This window comes from Protopterus annectens, chromosome 1.part2 (assembly GCF_019279795.1).
Source record: "Protopterus annectens isolate FY-2018-M chromosome 1.part2, PAN1.0, whole genome shotgun sequence".
Classification (NCBI taxonomy): Eukaryota; Metazoa; Chordata; order Ceratodontiformes; family Protopteridae; genus Protopterus; species Protopterus annectens.
This window is the reverse complement of record NC_056727.1, coordinates 728,141,261-728,168,861: the sequence shown is the minus strand read 5'-3', so window position 1 is coordinate 728,168,861 and position 27,601 is coordinate 728,141,261. Positions and strand designations below refer to the sequence as shown.

At 42.4% G+C, this 27,601-nt stretch overlaps 1 protein-coding gene across 1 annotated transcript in view; it reads left to right on the top strand.

Moving 5' to 3' along the window:
* Positions 1 to 1,260: 1,260 nt before the first annotated feature.
* The window catches only part of LOC122792410 (probable ATP-dependent RNA helicase DDX46), a 62,612-nt gene continuing 36,271 nt past the window's right edge, over positions 1,261 to 27,601 (top strand). Inside the window, exons 1-3 of the mRNA XM_044060199.1 lie at positions 1,261 to 1,284; positions 11,707 to 11,872; positions 20,115 to 20,311. Coding sequence (XP_043916134.1) covers positions 1,261 to 1,284; positions 11,707 to 11,872; positions 20,115 to 20,311 — 387 coding nt within the window. The remainder of the gene's footprint in view (positions 1,285 to 11,706; positions 11,873 to 20,114; positions 20,312 to 27,601) is intronic.

Genomic DNA, 27,601 nt, shown 5'->3' with positions numbered 1-27,601 from the left:
AAGGGAAAGAACATGTTTTGGTTAGTTTTACCAGGTGAGAGAATATCAGATAGATATAGTGATTGAGCAGATGTAAGATGAATTGGAGGTCAATGGTTTAGACAGGGCATGAGTAGGTGATTATTTGTGGTTGAGGAGAGAGATATGAGTTGTTGGTGGGCCTGGGTTAGGGTGGATGTCACCATCCTTTAAAGAGAGTAGTACACTTAGATAGTTTGGGTTGGGGAATCTGCTGTATAGAGGTAGGCCTTTCCTGGGGTTCTGATTGTTGTATTTTATGTGTAGTGTTCTATGGTATTTAGGAAGTATGTAGTTAGATGAGGATGTTATATTAGCATGAATAAAAAGGAGAGGAGAGTTTGGAGAGCTGGTTTCTTTCTTAGGGTAGTTTAGGTATGGGCCTAGTGGGTTTTCAGAGGAGGTGAAAAGATGGGTGAGCATTAAAGGAGGTAGTAGTGAGAGTGTGAATAAGAGTGGGACATAAGATGGGATGGGTTGTTCATACATTGTATGAATAAATATAGATTGTTTGTAGGTAGAGTAACTGCAAAAGAAAAAAAAAGAGAAAATAAGCATATAAAACTACAGTTTCTTAGCAAAGAGGGTCTGGATGTAGCAGGTAAGGAATGAGGACACTGTTTTTATACGTAAAAAAAAAGTACAATGATTAGAGCAGTTGAGAGGTTTTGCCTGTTATTACAATAATTGACCAACAATCCGTACATTAATATGTACTTAGTAGTAAAACAGTTGTACTTAAACAGAATTAAACAAACATAGCAGCACAGAAGTTATACTTTCATAAACAAGGTCTGTTAACCACCACTTAGTTATATGAAAATTATCTAACAGTTGCTTCACTTTCTTATTCAGCTTATCACCAGTGCTGCATGAATTCTTTACAGTGGATGTAACTATACAGTAGAATTGTGTTTCCACACTGTACTGTTATAAGGTTCACTTATTTGTTTCCTACAGTAATGCTCAGGTACGTATAGCTCCAGACTTAATACAAGCTCAAATGGAATAACATTAGCATTCTGCCAACATTCCACATGGAACTTGCAAACAATGATAAAGTTTACAAACATGAGAACCTAAATTTCCCAATGGCAGCATCCAAAATCAGTATGCATCAGTAACTAGTATTTTTAACTTATACTCTGTGCAATAGAAGCCAATGTACTTACATTTAGAGACTTACACTCATCTAGGACACCACAGTAGTTAAATCCAGCAGGGAAGGTTTTAGATTTAAAGATGGCTCCAAGCTATGCAAGTAGGGTAAGAAAAAAGCTGTCAGTGGGCAGGCAAAGAATGACAAAGTGTGAGCCATTGAAATCCTAAGGAGAGCCATATGAGGGAGGGGAGTTACTCACTTCAGAGCACACAACACTGTTAATGGGAGTGAGTCAGCAGAAACCCAAGATTACCCAAGTACAAATAAAGATTTAAAGTCCTGCAAGGAAAATGCAGGGGGGTTTACAGGTCCTAGAGTGGGCTAAAACCTTTGGCAAGGATTGCAGGGTAAGGGGTAAAGATGGTCTATTTGGGCTATACCTGATTTATGTAGGCAAGTTCAAACTTTTCCACTGGGAATGACTGTAAAGGAAATTATTAGGCAGTGGGTGTAACGGTGTGGTTGGCTAAAGAGCGTTTCAGGTGGGGACAGGGTTGGTCTGATTTGAGTGTGGGCTGCCCTACATATAAGGAATGTTGAACACATACACTGTTCTTTGCAGGGTAATGTTAATGGAAGTAAGTCAGCAGAAACCCGATTACCCAAGTAGAAATAAAAATTTACAGTCCTGCAAGGAAATGCAGGGGGGGGGTGCAGGTCCTAGAGTGCAAGTCTCAAAATGGTATTGTACAAAGTGTCAGGAATACAAAGATATTTAAATGTAAACCTACACAGGGAGAGCTTGTAAGACACCAGAAGATAAACTTTTAAATTATCCTGTTTAACTGAGAGGCAGCTTGCAGATAGGTCCAGAGAACAGGAATCAGCACACTGTTGCAGTATAGCTCTAAGTAGCTGGTAGGTAGAGTAAATTTAGCGACATACTCCATCCCCAAATACTATAGGAACTACTTGGCCAAGATCACTTTTGTAAGATGTAACCCAGTCTCTGCTGGATCTGCCTCTTCCAGGCCTAGAAGCGGTACCAGAAGACCAATCTCTTCCAGGACTACTGCCCCTCAGCCTCCCCCTAGGCAGTTTTTTCAAGACAGAGGAGGCCCCTACTATGGTCGGCTGCCTTGCCCCCTACCTCTCTCTTCCCGTCTGTCTCTCAGTGCCTGCTCTTTTGGAAAACCATCACCGCAGACAGATGGGTTTTGGCCATCATCCAAAAAGGATACTTCCTTTCCTGGAAAGAAAGGCCACCCCTAAGAAAAATTCCCTTTCCCCCCAGAAATCAAAGGCATATTTTGCCATGAGTCCTGACAGACCTTCTGAACTTGGGTACCATAGAACCAGTCCCCTCAGGACAGGAAGGAAAAGGCTTCTACTCTCTACTGTTCCTGTTCCCCAAAAAAGACAGACCATGGAGACCTATTCTAGACCTTTCCTTCCTAAATCTTTTCTTACAGGTGCCCACCTTCAGAATGCTGTCGCTCCCAACCTTCCTTCCTCTCATATCTTCTAAGGCTTTCATGGTCACCTTGGACCTAAAAGAGGCTTACTTGCACATTCCCATACTACCCTCCCACAGAAAATATTTACGTTTCTCTGGACTCTCCTCTCATTTCCAATTTACTGCATTGCCATTTGGTCTGTTCACTGCCCCCAGAGTGTTCACAAAATGCTTGGCACCCGCCATTGTCCATTGAAGAACACAGGGAATTCAGATTTATCCCTACCTAGACGACCTCCTGATCCTTGCAGACTGCAATGAAACCTTTCTGCCCATCTGCTATTCACCATGTCCCTCCTACAAAATCTAGGGTTTACCCTCAACCTCCCAAAGTCCTCCCTAACCTCAGAACAAGACGAGATATTTCTGGGTTGCAGAATCAGGACAGACCTAATGAAGGCTTTTCGACATCAAGACAAAGTCAGCTCCCTGACCTCCCACTTCAAAGCCCTGCTGCAGACCCATGTAATCACTGCAAGGCAGTTCCTAAAGACCCTGGGCCTTATGGCAGCAACCATCCCTATGCTTCCACTTGCCAGATTGCATATGCAGAAGCTACAATGGTATCTAAAAAAGCATTTGGGCCCAACACCAGCATCCCCTGGAGCAAGAAATCAAACTCTTACCCTGCCTAAAGGCAGAGGTCCACTGGCGGATTCAACAAGTACAACTCCATCCCGGCCTTCCCCTTCAGCCCTCACTTCCAACTCGGGTAATGCATACAGATGCATCAGACTCAGGATGGGGAGCCACCTTGGCATCCTACAGGGTTCAGGCAGCATGGCACCCTTCACTGAAGACCAAACACATCAGCGTGAGAGAAATGAAAGCAGTTCTTCTGGCCTTGAAAACCTTCAGCTTCCTGATTCTACCAGATGTGCTCCTAATAGTTACCACATAACTGTGGTTTTGTCTGTATCTCAACAAACAGGGAGGGACAAGAGCGTACTCCTCTGCAGACTAACATTGCTGATATGGGAGCTAGCCTCTTGGCACAACCTGTCCGTGCAGGCATCCTACGTCCCTTCGCAGGACAGCAAACAGGAAGACCTTCTAAGCAGGACATTCTCCCCACAACATGAATGGATGCTGGACAGGACAGTCTTCCTGGATACAGTCCACCCGTGGGGCACTCCTCAAATAGACCTGTTTGCCTTCCCCAGAACAGACAACTGCAGACCTTCTGCACCAAGTCCTACTCCCCTCTAGCCTGGAGAGTAGACGCTTTCAGCATCTCTTTGAAGGGGAAGTTTGTATATGCCTTTTCCCCCCTTCCCACTGATTCAAAAAGTCCTCCTGAAAATCAAGAGAGACAAAAAAAAATCTTGTTGGTGACTCCTTACTGGCCAAGGCAGCACTGGTTTATCCTACTTCACAATCTAGCCAAGGGAAATCACCACAAGTTACCCCACAAGGTGGACCTTCTGACACAACAAAAGGGAACCGTCATCTACCCACACTTGCAGATGCTGTCACTGACACTGTGGGCGATAAACTTTTAATTCCCTTCAGGCACCACTACTCGAAGGACGTGCTTTCAGTCTTGAGGGAGGCCAGGAAACCTATTAAAGGAAATCATACTTCGCTAAATGGGAAAGATTCTCAAAATGGTGTCTGGACAAGGGTAAGGGCCCATGCATTGCAGACCCGCCCTTGTCCTAGCTTACATGTGTCAACTTATAAAAGGTGGACTGTCATACTCGTCAGTTAAAGTTCATTTGTCAGCAGTTTCAACCTGCCCACCCCTAGAACCCTCCCTGCTAGCCAAGCTCGATGATAATCTGTTCTTAAAAGGGGTCCTACACATTAGGCCTCCAAGAAAAAGCATCCCACCACCCTGGGCCCTGAACTTCATTCTGGAAAAGCTAACCCAGCACCCATTTGAACCTGCTGGGACAGCTACCCTTCAGATGTGTATATGGAAAACAATCCTGCTAGTGGCCATAACTTCAGCCCGACAGGTGTCAGAACTACAGGCCTTAATGGCCTGCCCCCCTTACACTACTTTCCACAAGGACAGGATAGCGCTTAGAACAAACCCCTCCTTCATGCCTAAGGTGGCCAACAATTTGTCTTTAAACCAGTCCATTCACCTGCCTACTTGCTTTCCCCTCTCCCACCAATGAGGGGGAAAGGACTCTTCACTCTGTGGCTGTACACAAGTCAGTTGAGATTTTACCTGGACAAAACAAAGTCCATTAGGAAATCTACTCAACTCTTTATTTCATACCACTCGAGGGCCTTGGGCGAGGCAGTCTCCAAGTAAACCATTGCCTTTTGGATCAGAAAAAACATTTGCTTCTGTTACTCCCACCATGGCAAAAAACTCCCACTAGGAGTCAAAGCTCACTCCACCAGAGCAATGACAGCCTCCAAAGCCTCCATCAAAGGTCTGGACAGTGCTTCCATTATGGAAGCAGCTACATGGCCACCATACACACCTTTGCCAAACAATACAAACTAGTCAATGTCTCCAGAGCATGAGCTGAATTCTGGACTGTGGTATAGTTTCCTGTGTTGCCCATATCCTTACTTGGATAGGAGGAAGCTTCTCTGTTCACCAGTGAGAGTGGGGAGCTTTGAGCAGCCTATCTGTCCCTGGAGGAGTGGTCTCAGCCCTGAAACTAGTAGCTTATTGGCCGTTTTGGGTCAGTTCCTATCTCTTTCAGTTTCCCTGCTTTAAAACCCACATTTGCGTGGTTTTGCACCAGTATACAACTCCGCACAGCTCCTCGTGGTGTCCTGTAGAGTGATACAGGCAACAGAGAGACTTTTCCAGATTTAAGTATTTTTTTTCTCTGTTTTTTTTTTTTTTTGCTCCGACTGCATTTTCCCGTTTAAAAAGTGAATTTCTAACTGATCTGTGCTTTAAAAAGTTTAAATTGCATTTGCCTTCTGCTTTTTACAGTTTTTGCACTTGTTTTATATCAATTTAAGTTGTTTTTGTATTATATAACTGTTGTAGGCTACACACTAAAGTGCGCTAGCCTGTTTATAGCATTTACAATGTTTTCTGTGTGTTTTTCTGCTGTTTCCTGAAAAAAACAAAAAACAAACAAAAAAAAATATTCTCTTTTTCCTACTTTGCTGAACTAGATTAGTCCAGATTTCAGGTTTTGCTGAATTCCGGACTGTGGTATAGTTTCCTGTGTTGCCCATATCCTTACTTGGATAGGAGGAAGCTTCTCTGTTCACCAGTGAGAGTGGGGAGCTTTGAGCAGCCTATCTGTCCCTGGAGGAGTGGTCTCAGCCGTGAAACTAGTAGCTTATTTGGCCGCTCTGGGTCAATTCCTATCTCTTTCAGTTTCCCTGCTTTAGAACCCGCATTTGTGCGGTTTTGCACATAGCGCAGCATGGGGCAGCGCTGCTTAAACGGGTTTAAACTATTCCCGGCTCCACAAAGTCTGATCTTCACTTTTCCCTTAGAACTGTTCTAAATCTCAAAGTAAGCACTCTATTTTCATTCTAAAGCCCTGCAGTTGCTCGTATAAGTAATCTTATAAGTAAGCACTAATAAACTAAAGCACTACACCCTCTTATACTCCCTTTAAGTACTTGGCTCCCTATTGGTCCTTTTTGATCAGTCAAAAAGTAGTTCCTTATACTATTCTGGCATGTCCAAAAGTCAGTTTCGGGTTTACTCTCCAGTCCAGCTGGTGAATCTGGGAATCTTGAGGCAATATTACATCTGCCTTATGTACACAGACCACCCTCTCCTCCTCCCAACAAGCTCAAATGTATGTGAGAGATGCAACTATATAGCCAAACTGGAGGCTGAGCTCTCTCAACCCAATACTGGCGCAGTCAGTCAGGAGGAGAAGGTAACCACACACACCACAAATCCAGTCTCACATAGACCTATCGCAACAGAAAACCAAACATATAAACACATAAAAACATATTCTGAGGCTCTAAATAAAAATCTGCCCAAGCAGCAGAGACCTCCAAAGCAGACATCCAAGCAACCGCTACCCCACAACAATACCCACGTATCACATAGTTCACAAAGTCAGTGTGCCACACAGTCACAGCCCTTAAGGCTAAACAGCACACGTAATGCACTTGTAATAGGTGACTCTATTGACAGACACACTGACGTCCCACTCACCAGGCTGAACAAGGAGAAGGTCACTGTAAGCTGCCTGTCGGGTGCCAGGATCCGCCACATAACACAAGCACTCAGGTCACTCCAAAGCAAGTACAAATATGACTCCGTCATTGTCCATGCTGGTGTGAATGACCTGAGACGTACCTCCCTGGACTACATGAAAAGCGACATAGAGGAGCTCTCTGATCATGTAGTCCAGGCCGGTATGACCCTGACCTTGAGTAGCATCTTACCTTCACCAAGAATGATGCCACAGTATAAAGACAAAATGATCAATTTTAACAATTGTCTAAAGTACGCGGCGCAGTGGTGCAGCGGTTAACATTGTCACCTCACAGCAAGAGGTTCACCGGTTCGATTCCCGGCTGGGGTGCCTTCTGTGTGGAGTTTGCATGTTCTCCCTGTGTTCGCGTGGGTTTCCTCCGGGTACTCCGATTTCCTCCCACATTCCAAAGACATGCATCTGGAGCATTTCTCCCCGGGCCTCCGCTGAAAATAGGCTCTGTGGAACCTAGTCGGACTTTCCCGGTCAACAAATGATAAATAAAAATAAAAATAAATAAAAAAAAAATAAAAGTATTGGTGTCATTCAAAGGGGATCCAGTGTCTGTCAGCCTGGGATGACATGCTCGACAAGCCACGTTGCTTCGCTAGGGACGGCTTGCACCTGTCACCCCTGGGCTTTCAAATACTGGCTAAGGCTCTTGCCACCCCCATAGTGCCTTTTTTTAGGCAAAGCTCAAAAGACAAACCCACCTCCATGGACAACACAAAGAAAAAGAAACTAAGGGTAATGCTGCTCAACGCCAGAAGTCTAAACCTCAAGATGCACGCACTCAAGGCTCTCCTCAGTATGGAGAATACCGATATCTGTGCAGTAACAGAAACCTGGTTCAAGGCTTCCGAGAGCACCCCAGCACTACCAGGTTATACCTCATACCATGCTTTTCAGTCCCAAAACTCGGACCGAACCACAAAAGGAGGTGGAGTATCCATATCCATCAAAGATACCCACACCTCCAGGTTAGTGGCACTGCATGAAGCATCGGAGACCATCCATGTGTAACTAACAGTGGGAAAAACTACTTTTCAGTTTGTAGCCTGCTACAGACCACCCTCCCAAACTCAGGAACCCCACTTGGCTTTCCTGAGAATACTGGAGAATATGAAGGTCTCTCCAAACACCATTATATTGGGTGACTTCAACTACCCAAACATAGACTGGGAGCACTATTCAAGCCCCAACACCCTTGCCCAGCGGTTCTTAGAATTTATAAACTCAAATGCTGTGGAGCAACTGGTCACCACTCCCACAAGAGGGGAAAACATATTGGACCTGATCATCACCAACATGGGGACTCTATGTTCCATACCAGAAGTATACCCCTCATTGGTAAGATCTGACCATAAATTAATCTCACTGGACATCCATATCCCGTCCCACCCCCAGCCAAGGAAACCACGGTGAAGAACTTCTCAAAACTGAGGTGGAATCCTTCAAAGCCCCCGGGCCAGTGGAAAATACGGCCCAAACCACTGAATCCTTTACAAACACTTTCTATGGACACCTACAGGAATGCATGGATCGTGCTATCCCAGATAAAACCAAGACTCATTCCTCCAAAGGCAGGAGACCTGTCTGGTGGACCCCAGCCATAAATAAGCTATACAACAGAAGGAGGAAGCTACTACATGATAGAGCAAAATCCCAGAAAGGGAAGGCATCTCTGATCAGTACTAGCAAGAAACTACGATCCCTCATAAAATCATCTATGGCCAGCTTCGAAAGAAAAATTGTACAAGATGCTAAAGATAATCACAAGGCCGCCTTTAGTTATGTCAGGAACCAGGGTGGCAACTCCCAGATATGCTCTGAGTGAGTTCAAAATGACAAAAAATACACTGAACCCACAGACATTGCCAACAACCTGGCAGACAGGTTCAGTGCAAACTTCTCCCCCTCTTCCCTCCCCAAAAGAGCAAATGTCTATCCCAACAGAGTGTAGCCTCCCTGACATCACAGATGCACAGGTGAGAGCTGCCCTCTCCAAAGCAAAAAACACAGCATCAGTGGGACCGGACGGTGTCCCGGGCTGCGTCTTACACGAACTCCAAGAAGAACTGAACCCTCACATAAAGTCACTGTTCAGACTCAGCCTTACTACAGGATATGTACCCAAGGAATGGCGTACAGTAACAGTGGTCCCACTCCACAAAGGTGGTGCCACAACAGACCCCGGAAACTATCGCCCTATAAACCTGACTAGCCTGGTCTGCAAAGCAATGGAGCGTATCATCATGAAACTCATAAACAAAGACATTGGGAACCTCCAAACACTGGATCCTACCCAATTCGGCTTTAAGGGCAGATCTTGCCTCTTGAACCTGGTCGACTTCTTTGAAACAGTCACCAAGGCCATAGATGAAGGGAAGGTAGTCCACACAGCCTACCTGGACCTCGCAAAAGCCTTCGACACAATACCCCACTCGGGCATCATAAATAAGCTCACCAGCTTAAATATCAACCCCTATGTCACAAGATGGGTTGCAAACTGGCTCAGGGATAGAACCCACATGGTCTGAATTGCAGGTGCCATGTCAGACTGTAAGCCAGTTACAAGTGGCGTCCCACAAGGCTCAGTCCTGGGACCTCTCTTGTTCGGTATATATTTCTCTGGGGTACAGGCTAACATGGGAGGACTATGGCTGACCAAGTTCGCAGATGACTGCAAACTGGGTGCCATAATCGACTTGCCGACTGACACAAGCATCCTCCAAAAGGGTCCCACAGAGACAGATAACTGGTGCCAGAGCCATGGCCTAAAGCTAAATGCCAAAACGTGCATTGTCATCCCCTTTGGGAAAAACAAAGTGCCCACAAATTACCACATAGGTGGTAATCCATTAAGTATGGAAGAAGTAATTAGGGATTTGGGGACCCAAGTAGATAGCAATCTCTCCTTTGACAATCACGTTGCCAAAATGGTTAGATAGACCTTCTATATATCCCACCTTATCACGAAAGGGCTCACATCTGGATCGAGAGGTCATTGTGCCCCTCTACTCATCACTCATCAGGCCCATAATTGAATACAATGCCCCATTTGGGATGTACCTTACCCAACACCTGCAGCAACTGGAAAGACCCCAAAAGTACCTCACCAAGAGGATCAAGGGACTCAAACAGATGCCCTACGCAATTAGGCTAAAGAAACTCCAGCTCTACTCGGTTGCTTACCGCCTACTCAGAGGCGATCTGTACCCGACGTATAAAGCCATGTCCAACCCAGAATTAATGGATATGCTCCACCTCAGGAAATCCAAATCCCTTAGAGCTACACGCTCCAGGGACTAAAACCTCAGCACAGAAATAAGTAGGGCATGCTGGAGGGACAGATTCATATCCTAGAGGCTCCCCTCACTCCGGAACAAAATCCCAATCCATGTTAGGCAGAGTCCCTCAATGACTGTCTTCAAGAGAAATCTTGACGAGTGGATGGGAGAGCGTAGGTTTACCCCTGGGATCTCTTCTGTGTCCCTACTAGACAGAGGCACAGTAAACTAACCTCAGAAGGGCTGTCTTCTGTGACCTACTATACAGAGGCACAGTCAACTAATCTAAAAGGGTGGCGAAAGCCAAACACACTCTGGCTAGGCTTATAAATGCCCTAGGGCAGATAGCCTAGTATCAACCTATGAACCTATGAACGAGCAGGATTTGCCAGGGCAATCCTACAAGGATTCTTAGAATCGGCCTCTTCTTCCGCCACCCTTTCTTCAAACTAAGCAGTGGTACTGTCCCACAACAAGAATACGGCAACATAGGAATAGAGAGACATAGAATAGTTGTGTAAAATCTTACCATAACCATATATATCCTTCTCTTCCATGTTGCAGTATTCCTTCCCTCCCTCCAAAACCCCCTTCTTTCTTTATCCAGTACAGCATACCCTTATCCTCCTGGTACCCTATACTCTGCACTGGGAACCTATGAAAACTACTGTGGCCCTATACCTGACATCACTGGCATCCTCTCCTGCCTTATAGTCTTTCTGATGAGCTTTCGAGTTCTGAGGTCTTTGTGTGCAGACGTCACATTTAAGGATCCTGGTTTATGGCCCTACATGTGATGTCCCATGCAGCTGCAACAGCCAAGCTGAAGCTTTTGTATAGGAGCCGACGTTCGAGTTGCCTGAGGAGGAAAATCCCAAAACAAGAATACTTCAACATGGAAGAGAAGGACATCTATGGTTATGGCAAGATTTTACACAACTATTCTATGCTTAAACTAGAAGTAAGGACTATGCTTGATAGGTCTGTTTTTGCATCATATTTCTTATAGAGGTGTTTGAAATTCTATCCAGTTATTTTACTTCTGCTGGGATTCCTCCTTGAATAAAGGCAATGTAGTTGTGTTTAGTGCTCTCCATAACAGCAGATCACCGAGTGAGGGTGAGGCTGTTACAGAAGTACATATAAACCCCCCACATCCTTTTCTGTGTTACTTCTGTTTGAGCTTTATGTGATGGATTGCAAAACTTTGTGAGTCACTGCTGTTCTCTCTCTGATATTCCGGGAAGTTTTTTGCTAGAATAACTAAAGCCGTATCAGATTTATATACAGGGGTGCACAGTTGAACAGTTGTGGTGTCGCAGGGGATAATCGTTTGCTAGAAGAAAGTCAGATGATGTCTGTGTAAGAATCTCTTCCTCTCAAAAGATCTACTTTTGAGGTGAGCACTTTACACATTTTTACTTCAAGCAGTGTCATGGTATTATTCACTTAACCCAACATTTTTAGAAGTTAGGTTTATCAAACATTCTGTCATTTTAATGCCAGTTTGTTTAGAGTGATGATATATTTTCATCTTTATCCATTTTTTCCAAAAAGAAGCAAATGAAAATGTGATTTATTTTCTGTTTACTCATTGTAAGACAATTTTATTTTTTTTGTACTTGCTAGAGTTTTGATCAAACTAAACTAGAAGAAGAAATGAGAAAAAGAAAAGAACGAGTAGAGAAATGGAGAGCAGAGCAGCGCAAAAAGGCAATGGAAAATATTGGAGAACTGAAAAAGGAGATTGAAGAGATGAAACAGGGAAAAAAGTGGAGTCTTGAAGATGATGATGGTATAATGTAGTACATATAATGTACAGTTTATAACAACAACTGGTTGTATAATGGCATTCATAATTTTTTTTTGTTTGTGAGAGAACCTTGCAATTTGAAAACATACTAAAATATAGATATGTATTTTTCATACTGAAACTTCCCTGCTGTACTCTAAAATGTCCTAACTGGTTTTCTTTACAAGTAAGAACAGATTTCTTACTACATTCGTCCACAAAACATTCTATGCTGACTTTCTCTCCTGTTTGATTTTAGATTATCAGTAAACAGTACTCCATGCTGATTATACTTAACTGCTAATAATACTATTGTGCTTGAATGATCAAAAGATAGCCTAGCATTTACTATTTGTGTGCTGTATTTTTCTCCCCATAATCTTGGTCACACTCCCAGGCAATATTAGAAAATGACCTTGTATTGAATTTAGTTAAAATCGAAAATTCTTTTGAATGAGTAATAATTTGAGTATTTGGTTGGCATAATGGTTAAGGTATTTACCTTACAGACACAAGGTGCAGAGTTTGATACTCACATGGGGTGATTGGCTAGGCTTAAAATGGCCCACAAGGGTAGTTAGCTTAGTACTAATTTAAATGGGGTTTGTTGGCATAATGGTTAAGGTGCTTACCTTACAAGTATAAGCACAAGTAATTGCATAAATGGTAGTTTAACCTATACTTCAGAAATTGAGTTAAAAAAATTAGGAATAGAACTGTGTACAGTATTTAGATTATTTTCAATGTAAATGAGGTGTAGTGTGTTCTGAGCACCACAGTATTACTTTGTATAATCATAGGAAGTTACTTTAATAGCCCTAGGGCTCTTACAAGCCTAGCCATGTTCTACCCTTATTTCCACAATCAGCACCTATTGTCCCTGTCCAAGAGAGACACAGGTGGAACCCTCAGGGTGAATTTACGCTTACCCATCCAGTCATCCAGATTGTGTTTGAGGAGGGCCAGCGGGGTGCTCTGTTTGACATGAAGTGGGAGTCTGTTCCAAAGATGTGGTAACCTTTGGGAGACATATCTGTCCCTCCAGCAGGTTCTGTTAATTTCATATACCAGGTTAAGGTCTTCAGAGCAAGTGTCCCGTGTACCATTTGACTTGCATAGATACAGCATTTCCAATAAAGCAGGGTCAGAGATCACCTTGTATGCTAGACAGAGATCACTTCTGAGCAGTCTGTATGAAAGAGAATAAGAATAAAGTGACAGTGATTTCAGACTATACACATAGGACAGATGCCAAAGACTGCAGGTGCTTGGAAAGGTACATACCAAAGAGGGTGTTATAACTTTTTTTTTCCCGGAGGTAATGCCCTTATTTATGAGATGAGCAACATAGAATGGCCTTCTTAGCACAATGGAGACATGGTGGTCAAAGGTAAGGCTGCTGTCAACCTGTGTTCAGGTCTCTCACCACTGAGAGCATACTTGAGGTGTTGCTATTGATGTGGTAGTTAGCAGGAACATCGCCCTTACCGAAAAGGACGATAGTACATTTTTTACTGAGTTTAAGCCCATGACTTGGCACCAATCATTTGTTTGTGAATGCTCCTCTTGTAGGATGTTAACATCATTTGGAGATTCTATGACTTCTCCCAGTTTGCAGTCATCAGCAAACTTTGTCAGTCACAAACCCTTAGTTTTTGCTTGTACTTTGGGAAATAGATTCCAAACAGTAGAGGTCCCAGGACTGATCCCTGTGGAACACCACTGGTTACAGGTCTGCTGTTGGAGATGGATTCCCTTATTTTGACTATATGGGTTTTATCAGTGAGCCGGTTAGCAAACCCATCTAACGATACAAGGGCTGATACCTACCTGGGTGAGTTTGTTGATGATGCCTGAGTGAAGGATAGTGTCACATGCCTTGACTAAGTCTAGGTAGGCTGTATGAACAGATTTCCTCTTGTCCAAGGCCTTGGTGACTGTCTCAAAGAAGTCCACTGGATTTGACAGGCATGATTTCCCTTTGACAAGTCCAGACTGAGTAGGGTCGAGTGTTTGGAGATTACCTGTATCTTTGCTGATAAGGTTCATGATGATTTGCTCCATGGCCTTTCAGATAAGGCTAGTCAGGCTAATACGTCTGCAGTTCCCGGGGTTAGTGGAAGCACCACCTTTGTGCAGGGGAATAACGATGGCCATTTTCCATTCAGCTGGAGTGAAGCCGGTGCTTAGACTGAGAGTTAAAAGAATACTCAGTGGTATTGCTAATTCTTGTTTGAACCCAGGTAGGACACAGCCTGGAGTGTTGTCAGGCTGTATTTTTGCCCTTGGGTCATTTACAACATGCTCTTTAGAGATACAAGATGGGGGACAGGTAGTAGGGATGTAATGGGGTATGTGTGGTGGATACAGGGGAGTGAAAATTTCACAGAACCTGTCAGCCAACAGGTTAACTATGTCCAAAGGCTCAGTATATGTGGCATTAACTACCAGTTTTTCACAAATCTGGGCCTTTCTTTTTAGGTTACGGATGCAACTTAAGAATGCCTTATCCTCTTTAGTTGAGGAAGCTAATTTGGATTCATAGTTTGCTTTAGAGGACTTCACAAGAAGTCTTATTTGCCTGTTTAAGCTGAGGGGGAAGTGTTTCCAGTTTGGGGCTCACTTCCTCTTACTCTTTGTTAGCAATTTCTTCCTCTTATTGTAAAGCCTGTTAATGGCAGTTGTCCACTAGGTAGGTTTGCTCTTCCTTGAGTTTTGGTCTTATCAGGTATGGCCGAGTCAGTGCAGATGTACAAGGGTTTGTAAAAACATTGGTGTAGAACTCTGCATAGTTGCCAGTTCTTTCTGAGGGGGGAGGTGCAGTGAAACTGTTTATACCATCCCGTAAGATGTTATAATCTGCTTTGGAGAACTGTTTTTTAGTTTGTAACAAAAAAATCATAAAGTTCAAGTGTGGTCTGGTCTGCTCCATAACTCACTTATACTAACTCAGGAAAAATCAAGCAGCAACAAATTTGAAAAAAAAATGGTTTCCCAGTGGCGCGCTTTCCACTAGTTCAGGCTTCAACTCAAACTTAAAATAAAAAACTGATTAAAAAAAAAAATCTTAAGTCAGCTAGATTGGCAATCAAAACAAAAACCAAAGTATCCAGTACAATATGAATATATCATGAATATATATCAACTAAAAGTTCAGAAAATTCTTCATAGAAAAAAAACAAGATATAAATCCTAGCACTAGATATAAATAAATCAACAACTATGTAAAAAGCAAAAGTTATTACAATCTTAAAATATCAAGATTTGTATTCATCGAAAAAAAATTAGCAAGAGCAATTTAAAAAATAGCATAGCATAATATCTTATAATGACTCTAATGTCATACTGCTATAAATACATCATAAAACAGGCATGCACAGTATCACAATATTAAATAATCATGTAGAGTCTCCCCAAAAAAAAAAACATAAGGACATCCCAAGCTTAAAAAGCACAGCTGCCTATGTGTTAAAAACAGCCCACTAAAACTGCTAAGCACATAAAGTAGACAGTTTCTAAGAAGCTTTAGAGTGGAGAATCTAAAAGATGCGTGTAAACAAAAAACTTAAGTCATAAAAGCCGGCATAGCTAAAACTAACCACAAAGAAGAATACAGAATTTGCACACCACCCAATGCTGTGGCTTCAGACCACATATAACTTAGAAACTGCTACTGTATCAAATATATGGGCACAATCCCATACGTAAAAAACACTCCGTAACGGCTGACATGACAGTGGGAGAAAGAAAATCATTTATGTGCATCGTTGTAAAATACGTCATTGTATTTGTACTAACTATCGCCAAAGGATGGAAGTGTGGAATAAATGCAAAAAACAATTACATAACATCACTCACAGCGAGGCGCACACACACACACCCTGTGTGCAACCAATGGCTGTAATCGAAGATGTAAAACAACACAAAATAAAGTCTTAGACAAACGTCGAGTCCTATAGGGCACTATGCACTAAAGGAGCAACGGTAATCTATTCTATAGGATGCAATAAGCTACACCGAATTTAGTTTGCTTTATGTTTAAAGTTTTTTAATGTGTTTCAACATAGCTTTCAGAATATAGTATATACTGTATCAATGCAAAATGTATTATTTAGTGTGGGTTGTAGTGGGGGGGATTCATGCTTCCATATATAATACATTATTTGTTGTATATAATTTAATATAACAATTTTTTATGTAAATTTGTTTTTATAATGTTGTTTTAGTATTGCCATCTATTTTGTAGATGAGAACTAGTATTTGCCCTACATATAGCTGTCAATGTTTTGCGAGTTGTTTTTTGCTCTCTTGTTTTTTTTCTCTGTGTGAATTTTCAACTATATAGCTCATGACATTTTATGATGTGTCTATATGTTGATTAGCTATTTTTGGTCTGTTATGCTCTGCTTACTAGAGCTCTTAAGATTTTAAACCTGCTCAGTAGTTACTGCCTTGTAAAGTCAACAAAGGAAGCCTGAACAACTTACTCAGCAGACCTGTTTTTGATTTATTTTTCGCTTGGATGCTGGATTATTTTTTATCGGTAAGTAAGTGAGTTATATACCATTTGGAAGTGAACTTTTTTATATTTTTTTTTGTTATAATTTTTTTTTATCCTGTGTGGTTTCGTTTTCCTTTTTGCTGTGTGTGCTGTTTCTGCTGTTTGTTTTTTAGTTTGGTTGCTGCTGGGGGGGTGTCTGGTGTGATGGTTCAAATGAGACTGATTTGTGATCAGATATCACCAGGGAAGACCTCACAATTCATCCAGTCAGTGGATGGGTAGTTAGTCGCCTAAAACCATGGTGTTCAGATGCATCTTGATAGACTTGAGTAGATCCAAATAGTCAGAGTGGGTATCCTGATTCATGGAGGGGTTCCTGTAGTTGGCAATGACTTGAATAGGTGTCCTACCAACAGTTATTTGCACCTGAAGTATCTCCAGGGAATCATGGTGTTTAACCAGTCTGGAGGTGTATTTATCTTTAATGAATATTGAATACACCACCTTCTTTAGTATTCACACCTTCAGTTTGTGGTCTATATGTGTGCAGGGTGTAACACAGCATGACTGCGGTGCTCCCCACAGCCTTGAACCAGGTCTCCGTGACTGCACAAATGCATGATTCTTCCAAGGTGTGAACTGTTTCTAGTGAATGCAGTTTCATGTTAAAACTCTTAGCGTTTAGCAGCATAACATTGAGATTGTTTTTAGATGGAGTTTTTACGTTGGGAATTTTGTCCTTGAGACACTTCCTAAAAAATGCATTATGGGGTGGCAAGAGCCTTAGCCAGTAGCCGAAATCCTAGGGGTGACAGATGAAGACCATTTCTGGCAAAGCATCTGTGTATGTCATTCATGTCATCCCAGGCTGCTAGATACTGGATCCCCTCAGAATGACACCAGAAAATAAGCCACTTATTGAAGTCAGTCATTTTTTGTTTGTAGTGAGGCATCATCCTAGATGAAGGTAAAATGCTGCTTAAGGCTAGGGACATATCTGGTTGAGACACTCTGTTCAAGAGCTCAGTCATGTCTCTCTTTATATAGTCCAGAGGTATGTCTCAAGTCGTTCACACCAACGAGGACTACGACTGAGTCGTAATAGTACCTGTTGTTGAGAGACTTGAGTGCATGTGTGATATGGCGTATCCTGGCAGCTGACAGCTGAATGTGACCTTTCCCTTATTCAGCTTGGTTGAGAGGGACATCTATGTGTCTCGCGATAAAATCACCTATGAACAATATGTTTAGTTTTGTGGTTTGCCGTAAGAGCTTGACAGGTGAGACATTGGTGTATTGTGTTTTGCAAAGGAAATATTCTGTGTAGTGTGTGTTTGTGAGGGTCTCTAGTTGGTGAAGTAAACAGGTAGTGAGAAGTTATAATTAGTAATGCTGTTTAAACCCGGGACACATGTAGTCATCAAAAATAATGTTAATCTAAATATTGTATGTTTGATTATTCATAGTTCTGTGTTGTAAGGTTGTATGCCATAAAGACAGTGGAAAGAAGGGAGTGATGCAGATGCTGAATGTGTAAGTAGAAAAGTAGAAAGTATCGTGCAAATATTCTGAGAATTGAAGTGTGCAAAGAAGGGGTATGGGACTTAGCAGTTAAAGAACATGAGATGATATGGGGAAGAATGGGGATAGATGGTAACCATGTTTGAGATGGATAAGGGACTGGAAAGGAATGAGAGGAGTAAGGGGACAGATAAAAGAGGAATGCAAGTAACGACAGGAGAATAAAAGAACAGTTAAGGGGAAAAAGTGCACTGTTAAAATGCTTATATAGTCACACAGAGAAAAATTAACTGAATGAGATGAAGAGGAGGAAAGATTTAAGAATTGGAGGATGGGCAGAGGGATTGGGAGACTTGGACATCTAGGGCATAGGTTAACATCTTATGATAGTGTATAGTAATATGATGCATGTTCTAGGATGTCAAATTGACTACATGTGTACATAATTGTAGCTGCCACATTTTTAGTAAGGGTAATAAGTGGACAGCTTTGTGAAATACAGGGTGGGAAGTACAGGAGTGAGGTAGAGAGTTGAAATGTGTGGCCCTGGGTATGTAATGTATTTAAGTACGTGCGACACTGTAGATTTAGTCTTAAAGCTGTGATGTGTACTTTTAGTCCATTCTGAACTGGGAATACAATTTAAAACTGTTCATGCAGTATGTCACCATTAACATTTGATAGGAGTATCCCCCACTCCCCGTGTGTATTGAATAACTAAATTGATTTTTAGGTTACTGTGGCAAGTCACAGTTTGGAAGAGTGCCATTTTTCCCCAAGATTTGAGACTGCTGAGATCTGAGTGATATTGGAAAGTAATATGAGCTTATATTTGTATGGCTTTGTCACACTAAGGCATTCCTTAAAAGATGGTAATGAATGAAGCAGACATTTAGAGATATGGGTAATATTTTATTTGTATTTAACTGGGGTAGAGAACAGATCTCCATGGACCTTTTTCAGACTCAGCCCAGGAATACTTTCTGGTTAAGTGGCTTGCTCAAAGTTGCACAGTTGGATAATAGAGGCTGACTGAATCAAACTATGGGCCACTGAACCACAGGAAGCAACTTGTTAAATTATTGTATAATTATAACATCTTAAAATGGATAATGGGGCACTGCAGAAAAATGGAAGATAAAATGCTGTTAAACTAAATGAAAACATCCTGTAAAGTTGTATTATTGAGTTTAAAACTGTATTAAACTAAAGTGGTAGTAGTAATGATGTGGTCACTCATCTGTTCACTGTTGTGTGTGTGTGTGTATATGTATATCTATATTTATATCTATATCTGTTTTTATATATATATATATATATATATATATATATATATATATATATATACGTACATACATAAGGGAGGAATGCAAGTAACGACAGAGGAATAAAAGAACAGAGAGGGCAACGTGCAGTGTTAAAAATGCTTGTATAGTCACACTGAGAAAAATAATTTAACTGAATGAGATGTAGAGCAGGGGGAGGTATATGTGTTTGTGTGTATGTATGTATGTATGTATGTATATATATATATATATATATATATATATATATATATATATATATATATATATATATATATGGGAACACTACTAAATCTCGAACTTTTGAAATCTCAAATTTCAAAAGCTCGAGACCATGTAGCCGAAACCGCACATTACCAAAAGACCAGAAGCAAATTCAAAATCCCATGGTAAGGGATTTTGAGTTAGTGCTTCTGGTGTTCAGGTAAGTATGTGTGTGTAAGTGTGTTTGTGAGGGGCTTTAGTGTGTGTGTGTGTGTGTGTGTTTGGGGCTATAATGTGTGGGTGTGAGTTTGCCTTGTGTGTATGTCTGTGCGATCTCGGAGTTGGAATATTAAAGTCGGGGGGTGTGGGGGGCGAAGCCCCCCTGCTTATCTTTAGTGTAGGGTGGTTTGTTTGGTTATGGGGGAAGGCTGTGGATATGTTTGTGTGTGTGCTGTATGTATGTAGTACTTTCGCAATTTTGAATTTCGCGCTTTTAACATGTCGGTAATGTGTGGTTTAGGGATTATAGTCTCGGTATTGTGGGCTTCGGGATTGTGTATTTTCAGTATTAAGTAGTGATTCTATATACATACATATATATATATATATATATATATATATATATATATATATATATATATATATATAAAATTAATATAAAGTCTTTTGACATGTAGCAGTTGCTAATTTTATGACATTTTTCACATTTATCTAGATGATGATGAGGAACCTACAGAAGGAGACAAAGAAGGTGGTGAGACTGAAGAAGGTGAAGGAAGTGGTGGAGGTGGGGAAAGTGGCGAAGGTGGAGAAGCAGAGGAGGAATTGGACCCATTAGATGCTTACATGGAAGAAGTAAAAGAGGAGGTCAAAAAGTTCAATATGGGCAATGTCAAAGGAGGGAGCGAAAAGGTAAGCACATGACTAATTCATTGTAGCAAGATTGTGTGAATGTAATTAAGATCCTTTTCATTCCATCCATCCACTTCAGCTTATGGGTCTACATTTGACACTGTTTCAATCAGACTCTGATTTCATACTCTGTGAAGTTATGTGCTTGCCTCTTACTGTGGTATTTGAATATATACATTTTTGATATTGTGTCTTTCTACTGTTGGACCTCCATAGCCCGTTTTTTCTAAAGCTGTTCCTACTCTGTACTTTTCCCTTTCTTGCCATCACATGTTCCCACTGTAGCCGCTGTTATGTTCTTTAAATTTAGTTAATTTATTGACATTTGATTACTTGGGTAAGTCTGAATGGTTTGGAGTCCATTTTCAGTGGAGGCCTGCGAAGAAAAAGCTCCAAAGTATTACAAAACATTTAAGAACAATAAACATTAAAAAGCATGCACAGACAAGTTAAATAGTTAAATTTGATATTGGTTAGTGTTAACATTTTTCTAATAGAAAATGTCCTTCAAGGATGCATCTGCAGTCATAACATATGGGTTGTCCTGCCTCAGGCAGCCCTTCGGTCGGCCGGATTCCATAGTCTGGGTCTGGCCTCGGCTGATGTTGCATCTTCCCCGACGTCAGAGCTGCTGGGGTATAAAGGCATCAGCCGACGCCATTTTCCCCAGTCTTTCTTGCCGCGCGGTGCCCGAAGCAGAAGCTGTTCGCAAGTGCCGGTCGGTCAGATCCAGAGATTCAGCTACCGAAGACTTCTAAAAAGCTAAGTACCCTGTTGGGGACTCTTTCTTGCCTCAGCCGTTGTCAGACAAAGTAAATAATTGTTTAACTTGTGGGAAACAAATACCTCATAAGGATTTCCATTCCTACTGCCTTCCTTGCTTAGGCCCAGATCACGACGTATCAGCTTGTTTAGCCTGTGCCTCTTTCAACCGACGGACTCTTAGACGTCGGTCGGAGTTTACAGAAGAGTTTTTTGGATCCGCTTTTGCATATAAAATGCCGTCTGAGACTCCGACTACACATTTAGCCAAAAAACGCAAGGAAAAGGACCGGCACTCGCGGCCCGCGGTTTCGGCTGAAACCACGGTTAGGCCTACCGCGAGTGTCTCGGTTTCGGCTGAAACCGAGGCCTCGGTTCTATCTTCTGCCAAAATCATTCCGTCGACAACGGAGGCCAGCGAGGCCCCGGCCGAGTCGGCTACAGAAATCCCTACCGAAGAAGCAAGCGCACAAGAATTGTCCGACACCATTCCTTTGGACATTTCCACTCCTGCACGTGGGGCAGCTAGGCCCCTTGCTTCTATGTCTATTAATGCTTTCTCCAGGGCTAAAGCAGCTAAAATTACAAAAGCTTTACCTGCAAAATCAACTTCTCAGAGACCTTCCTCAAGTTCCCAGATTCTCAGTCTTGCTGAGGACCTTATATCTCTGATTAGGGGTTCCCAACCTCACCCAGACAGGGCCTCCCAACCTCCTCCTGACAAAAGGCCCAGGACTGAACCCCCTGAACCTCTCTCCTCTGACTACTCCTCTGATGGATCTGATTTGTCAGACCATCAGGAAGGGCCATACTCACCTTATGAGGATTCTGATGCAGAAGACTCTATCCCTTCTGCTTCCCCTCCAGAGGAATTTTCCTTTGGGGAAACTTTACACTCTATGAGGGAACACTTTCAATGGCAGGGTAAGGATTTCTCTGATTCTAGAAAAAGACTAAGGACTTTCTTACACTTGCCACAGCATAGGCCTTTAGCTATACCACCTGTGCTAACTGTAGTTGATGATGCATATAATGATGTCAGCTCTGCCCCTGACTCTCTTCACCCGGCCCCTGCCAAACCTGACAGATACTACAGGGTTCCGGATTCCCACTTCCACTTGTATAAAGCCCATGCTGCAGACCCAGAAACTATTTCTCAGGGCCCGAAAGGTGTTGCAGCTGCCACTGCCAAAAACCCACTACCCTCTGAAAGGGAGTCAAGAGCATTAGAGAGATGGGGAACAAAGGTTTACACATCTGCTACTCTTTCTGCCAGGGCTTTAAACTGTCAATTCCATATGATACAGTACCAGGAATATTTGTTAGATCAGCTGAATAAAAAGCTTTCTTCTCCTGAACCTTTAGACCGTAAGGCCCTTCAGGATTTGGTACACAATTCTCAGCAGGTCAGTAATCATTTCTTAAAATGTGGCTATGATGCACTGGAAGCTTCATTTAGATCAGCTATGACTGGGGCAGTAATTCGTAGACATGCCTGGCTAAAAGAGCAATCCTTGCTGGACCATGTCAAGGCTAAACTCCTAGATGCTCCAATGGAGAAACAAAGTTTATTTGGCTTCCCTGCATAGGAGATTCTAAAGAAAGTGGAAGAAAAAGCAAAATCTGTGCAAACAGTTAAGGATTTTCTGCAGGTCCAACCTCCGAGGTTCAGCAGAAACTGGCCTTCAAAGAATTGGTCCTTTCCAGACACCTCCAACGCACAGAGGGGCAGGAATAGACGCCCAAGAGGCAGAGGTCAGTCAAAGGGTGCCTACAAGGGGTCGCCAGTGTCAACCTGCCAACCAGAGGAGTACTGCCACAGCTGCAACTACAACCACTTCCACAGGACAAACACAATGACTTGACTCTGATTCCGCCTACAAGGGAACAACTGGAAGCACCCTTGGGCGGAAAATTGGCTTTATTCTCAAAAAACTGGCATTGCATTACAAAAGATAAATGGACATTGCAAACAATCAACAAAGGATACAGGTTTCATTTCCACACTTTACCAAGAAGGAGCGGAATGCCAAACCTTCCACCAAACCAGAAGCCAGAGGCTTTAAGACAAATCAACAATTTACTTAAGATGAAAGCAATAGAAAGGGTACCATCTATGGAACAAGGTCAAGGGTTTTACTCCAGACTATTCCTTGTACCAAGAAAAGAAACCCAATGGAGGCCTATTCTCGACTTGTCCGCACTAAACACATATCTCATTGTGCCAAAATTCAAAATGCTGACCCTACAGCAACTTCTTCCCATGTTGGGCAAGGAGTCTTGGCTGGTGACTCTAGATCTCAAGGAGGCATACCTGCACGTCCCTATACGACCAGATTGCAGAAGACACCTCAGATTTCTTGCAGGATCAGAGCATTATCAATTCTCAGCATTGCCCTTTGGCTTATCTACTGCGCCCAGAGTATTCACGACATGCCTGGCATCAGTAATTGCACATTGCAGGCTTCAGGGAATTCAAATCTACCCATACCTGGACGACTGCCTAATACAAGCGGAGAACAGGACAAGACTTATAAAGGATTTGGCCTATGTCATACACCTGTTACAGGCCTTGGGATACACAGTCAACATCCAGAAGTCAAGACTAGTGCCATCCCAAAGGATAACCTTTTTGGGTGCGGATCTGGACACAATAACTCAGATGGCTTTTCTCACAGAAGAAGAACAAAAGCAACTCCCAGTCTACTTCATGGCTTTGACAAGACAAACTCAGCTCACTGCAAGGAAAGTCCGGTAGGCCCTGGGTTACATGGCATCTTGCATAATCTTGATCCCACATGCCAGGCTGCATATGAGGAAATTACAATGGTACCTAAGGAATGTATGGTCTCAACACAGGCACAGTCTAGAAACCATGATTCCAATCATTCCATGCCTGAAAAAGGAATTCCTGTGGTGGGCTCAGGCCTGCCAGTCCAACAGAGGGTTGCCTTTCAACAAACCACAACCAAGGCAGACCATCACCACGGACGCCTCAGACCTAGGATGGGGAGCACACATGGAAGACAAATGCATCCAAGGCCTATGGACTCAAGACCAGCTGAATTTGCACATAAACCTAAAGGAGATGCTGGCAGTGAAGCATGCAATCGAGGCATTCAAATCATTCCTCCAGCAAGGTCATCTGCTGATAAGGACAGACAATACCACAGTCATGTGGTACATAAACAAACAGGGAGGCACGCATTCCTACCCTCTATGCCGGATGGCAATGGATCTGTGGAACCTAGCCCTGAATCTCAACATCCAACTGCAGGCCAAATTCGTACCAGGAAAAGAGAATTCACTAGCAGACAGCTTAAGCAGAACTACCACGGATGCTCACGAATGGAAGCTGCATCCAGACATCTTCGAAATCTTAACAAACAAATGGGGAATGCCAGAGATAGACCTGTTCACCTCCCCACTCAACAACCAACTAAGGAAATTCTGCTCAAGAGTATACCACCCACAAGCCTGGAAGGTGGACTCCCTCTCTTTCAACTGGAATGCCCTAACAGTGTATGCTTTTCCACCACTCCCATTGATGTACAGAGTACTACTGAAGATCAGAGAGGAACAGCCAAAGGTGATACTGATAGCTCCAGACTGGCCAAGGCAGCACTGGTATCCGCTACTGAGAAGCATGTCTCGGACGAACTCATGGCCTCTACCTCTAACGCAGAACAACTTCAAGGCACTGCATCCAAACTTGAAAACACTGCAGCTGACTGCCTGGAAAATTGCCTAAAACAAAACCAAACTGTCTTATATCAAAGGGTCAAGGACATAATCCTGGAGGCTCGTAGACCCTCCACAAGAAAGACATACTCAGCTAAATGGAAGAGATTCCTCATTTGGAGCGCTTCAAAGGGTACAAATGTCACACTGGCAAACCTAGCACACATCCTAGAATACTTAGCAGAACTGTTCCACAGTGGCCTGTCCTATTCCTCCATTAAGATTCATGCTTCAGCAATTTCAGCAGAATACAACATGGATCCTCCTATCTTCTCTTACCCTCTCCTCAGACAATTTTTAAGAGGGATCAAAAATGTAAAACCTCCAAGTAAACCCCCTCTTCCTGCATGGGATCTCAATTTTGTGCTGGAAAAATTAACACTACCCCCTTTTGAACCAGCAGCATCAGCAGACTTACAGTTCTTATCTTGGAAAACTGCTTTCCTTCTAGCAATCACTTCAGCAAGAAGAGTATCTGAGTTACAGGCACTGATGGCAGTGCAGCCTTTCCTTATTTTTCACCAGGACAGAGTGTCTCTGAGAACCAATCCTACTTTCATGCCAAAGGTGGTATCCAGGGTATCCTTGAACCAAGCTATTCATTTGCCTACGTTTTTCCCTAACCCACAGAACAGGGGGGAAAAACTACTGCACACCTTGGATGTACACAGACAACTACGCTACTATCTGGACAGAACTAAAGCCAGCAGAAAAACTGACCAACTTCTGGTAGCATATGCAACTGGAGTGCAAGGAAAAGCAATTTCCAAACAGACAATCTCTAAATGGATAGGAAATTGCATTCGTTTCTGCTACTCTTTTCATGGAAAGACAGCTCCTGAAAATATCAGGCCTCACTCCACAAGAGCCACAGCCACCACTACAGCTTTCCTACGAGGTGGCTACCAAGGACATTTTAGAAGCTGCTACTTGGAGCTCCGTGCATACATTTGCCAAGCATTACAATCTACCTTTATACTCCAGATCCCGAGCAGGTTTTGCAACTGCAGTTTTACAGGGGATCATAACTACACCATCCTTATCTTAGTACCTCCTCCCCCAGTTTGGCTATGGTATTCTACCCATATGTTATGACTGCAGATGCATCCTTGAAGGACATAGTACAGTTTTGTACCTACCATAAATGTAGATGTCCGATAGGTATGCATCTGCAGTCAGGATTACCCACCCGCCTTCCCCTCTGTGGTATTCCTAGGGTGCTTACCCCTCTTTCAGCTAGCTGGGGGAATCTGGGGCAAGAAACACTGAGGAAAATGGCGTCGGCTGATGCCTTTATACCACAGCAGCTCTGACGTCGGGGAAGATGCGACATCAGCCGAGGCCAGACCCAGACTTTGGAATCCAGACGACCGAAGGGCTGCCTGAGGCAGGACAACCCATATGTTATGACTGCAGATGCATACCTATCGGACGGACATCTACATTTATGGTAGGTACAAAACTGTACTTTTCGGTGGTTTGACTGTCACCGTGGTTGATAATTCAGTACAGTTAAAAATGTTATCACTTAAGACATAGATCAACTGACATTTATATTAACAATAATGGACCACAGTAACATATTCCTAGTTGCTGACATTATGGATAGCATGTATTCTTTTGTAGAATTATCATCGATCCAACATTACATAAATTGCTTATTATTGTATCAGGGAATTCAGATGCTTCCATTGCCCACTCATAAAATTCCAGCTTACTCTGTCAAGTACTTTCTCTGCATCACGACCCACCAAAAGCAGTGGTATTTTACCTTCTGCTTCCCTCTGGATCATCATCATTCTGTTAATATTGTCAGATGTTTGCCTGCCTTCTGCAAAATCACATTAATCCATATATATCCATTTTGGCAACAACTTTGGCTTTCTTTTGGCTATTGTGGACATAAAACACTTTATAGTCGTGAGCTAAAATTGAAGTGGGTTTATATAAACCTGGGTCTAATGAGTTTTTTAATGTCTTTAGGTATTACAGCCACCACAGCTTTCTTCCAGGATGATTGTACTTCACCTCATTTTAGAATACTGTTAAACAAAACTTCTAAGTTTTTCAGCACGTTCTTTCCTCCTAGCTTCCAAACTTTCCCAGGAATACCATGTATTCTTGGAGACTTTCCTACACATTGATTATACATCACTGATTTTATTTCATCTCCTCCTATTTTAACTGTTAATTGTTGAGCCTCATCTACCTCTAACCTCAACATACTTAAGTCTTCCTTAAATATTTACATTTGTGCTTTTCCTGATTTTCACATTTCTCTGCTTAATGCAAATTTTTGTTAAATTTTTGAAGTATTGCTAAGGAAAATAACCGGATATCCTGTACAAGTGTTGTTATAGGATCCTTGTGTTTGGCAAGAACCCTTTCCACTTTGTTCCCTAGGTCATTTTTCTATAAGTTTTTGTACTTCGGAGTTATCAAAAATAGTTGCTTAACAGCAGTCTTTCTAAATTCATACGTTATCCAGATACTCCCTTATTTTCTCTTTAGCACACTTCAGTTGTGCCACTTATTGTCCTTTGAGATTCCCCTTATTCTGCAATACTGTAACCTTTGTCAGGTCCTCTAAATAATTGTGGTTCATAGGTTCATACTAGGCTATCTGCCCAAGGGCATTTATAAGCCTAGCCCATAGTTATGTGGCTTTCGCCACCCCTTTAGTTTGAATAAAAACTATGCCTATTATTTTGCTGTGCCTCTGTCAAGCAGTGACACTGAAGTAATCCTCGGGGTATATCTGCGATCTCCAATCCATTGGTCAAGATT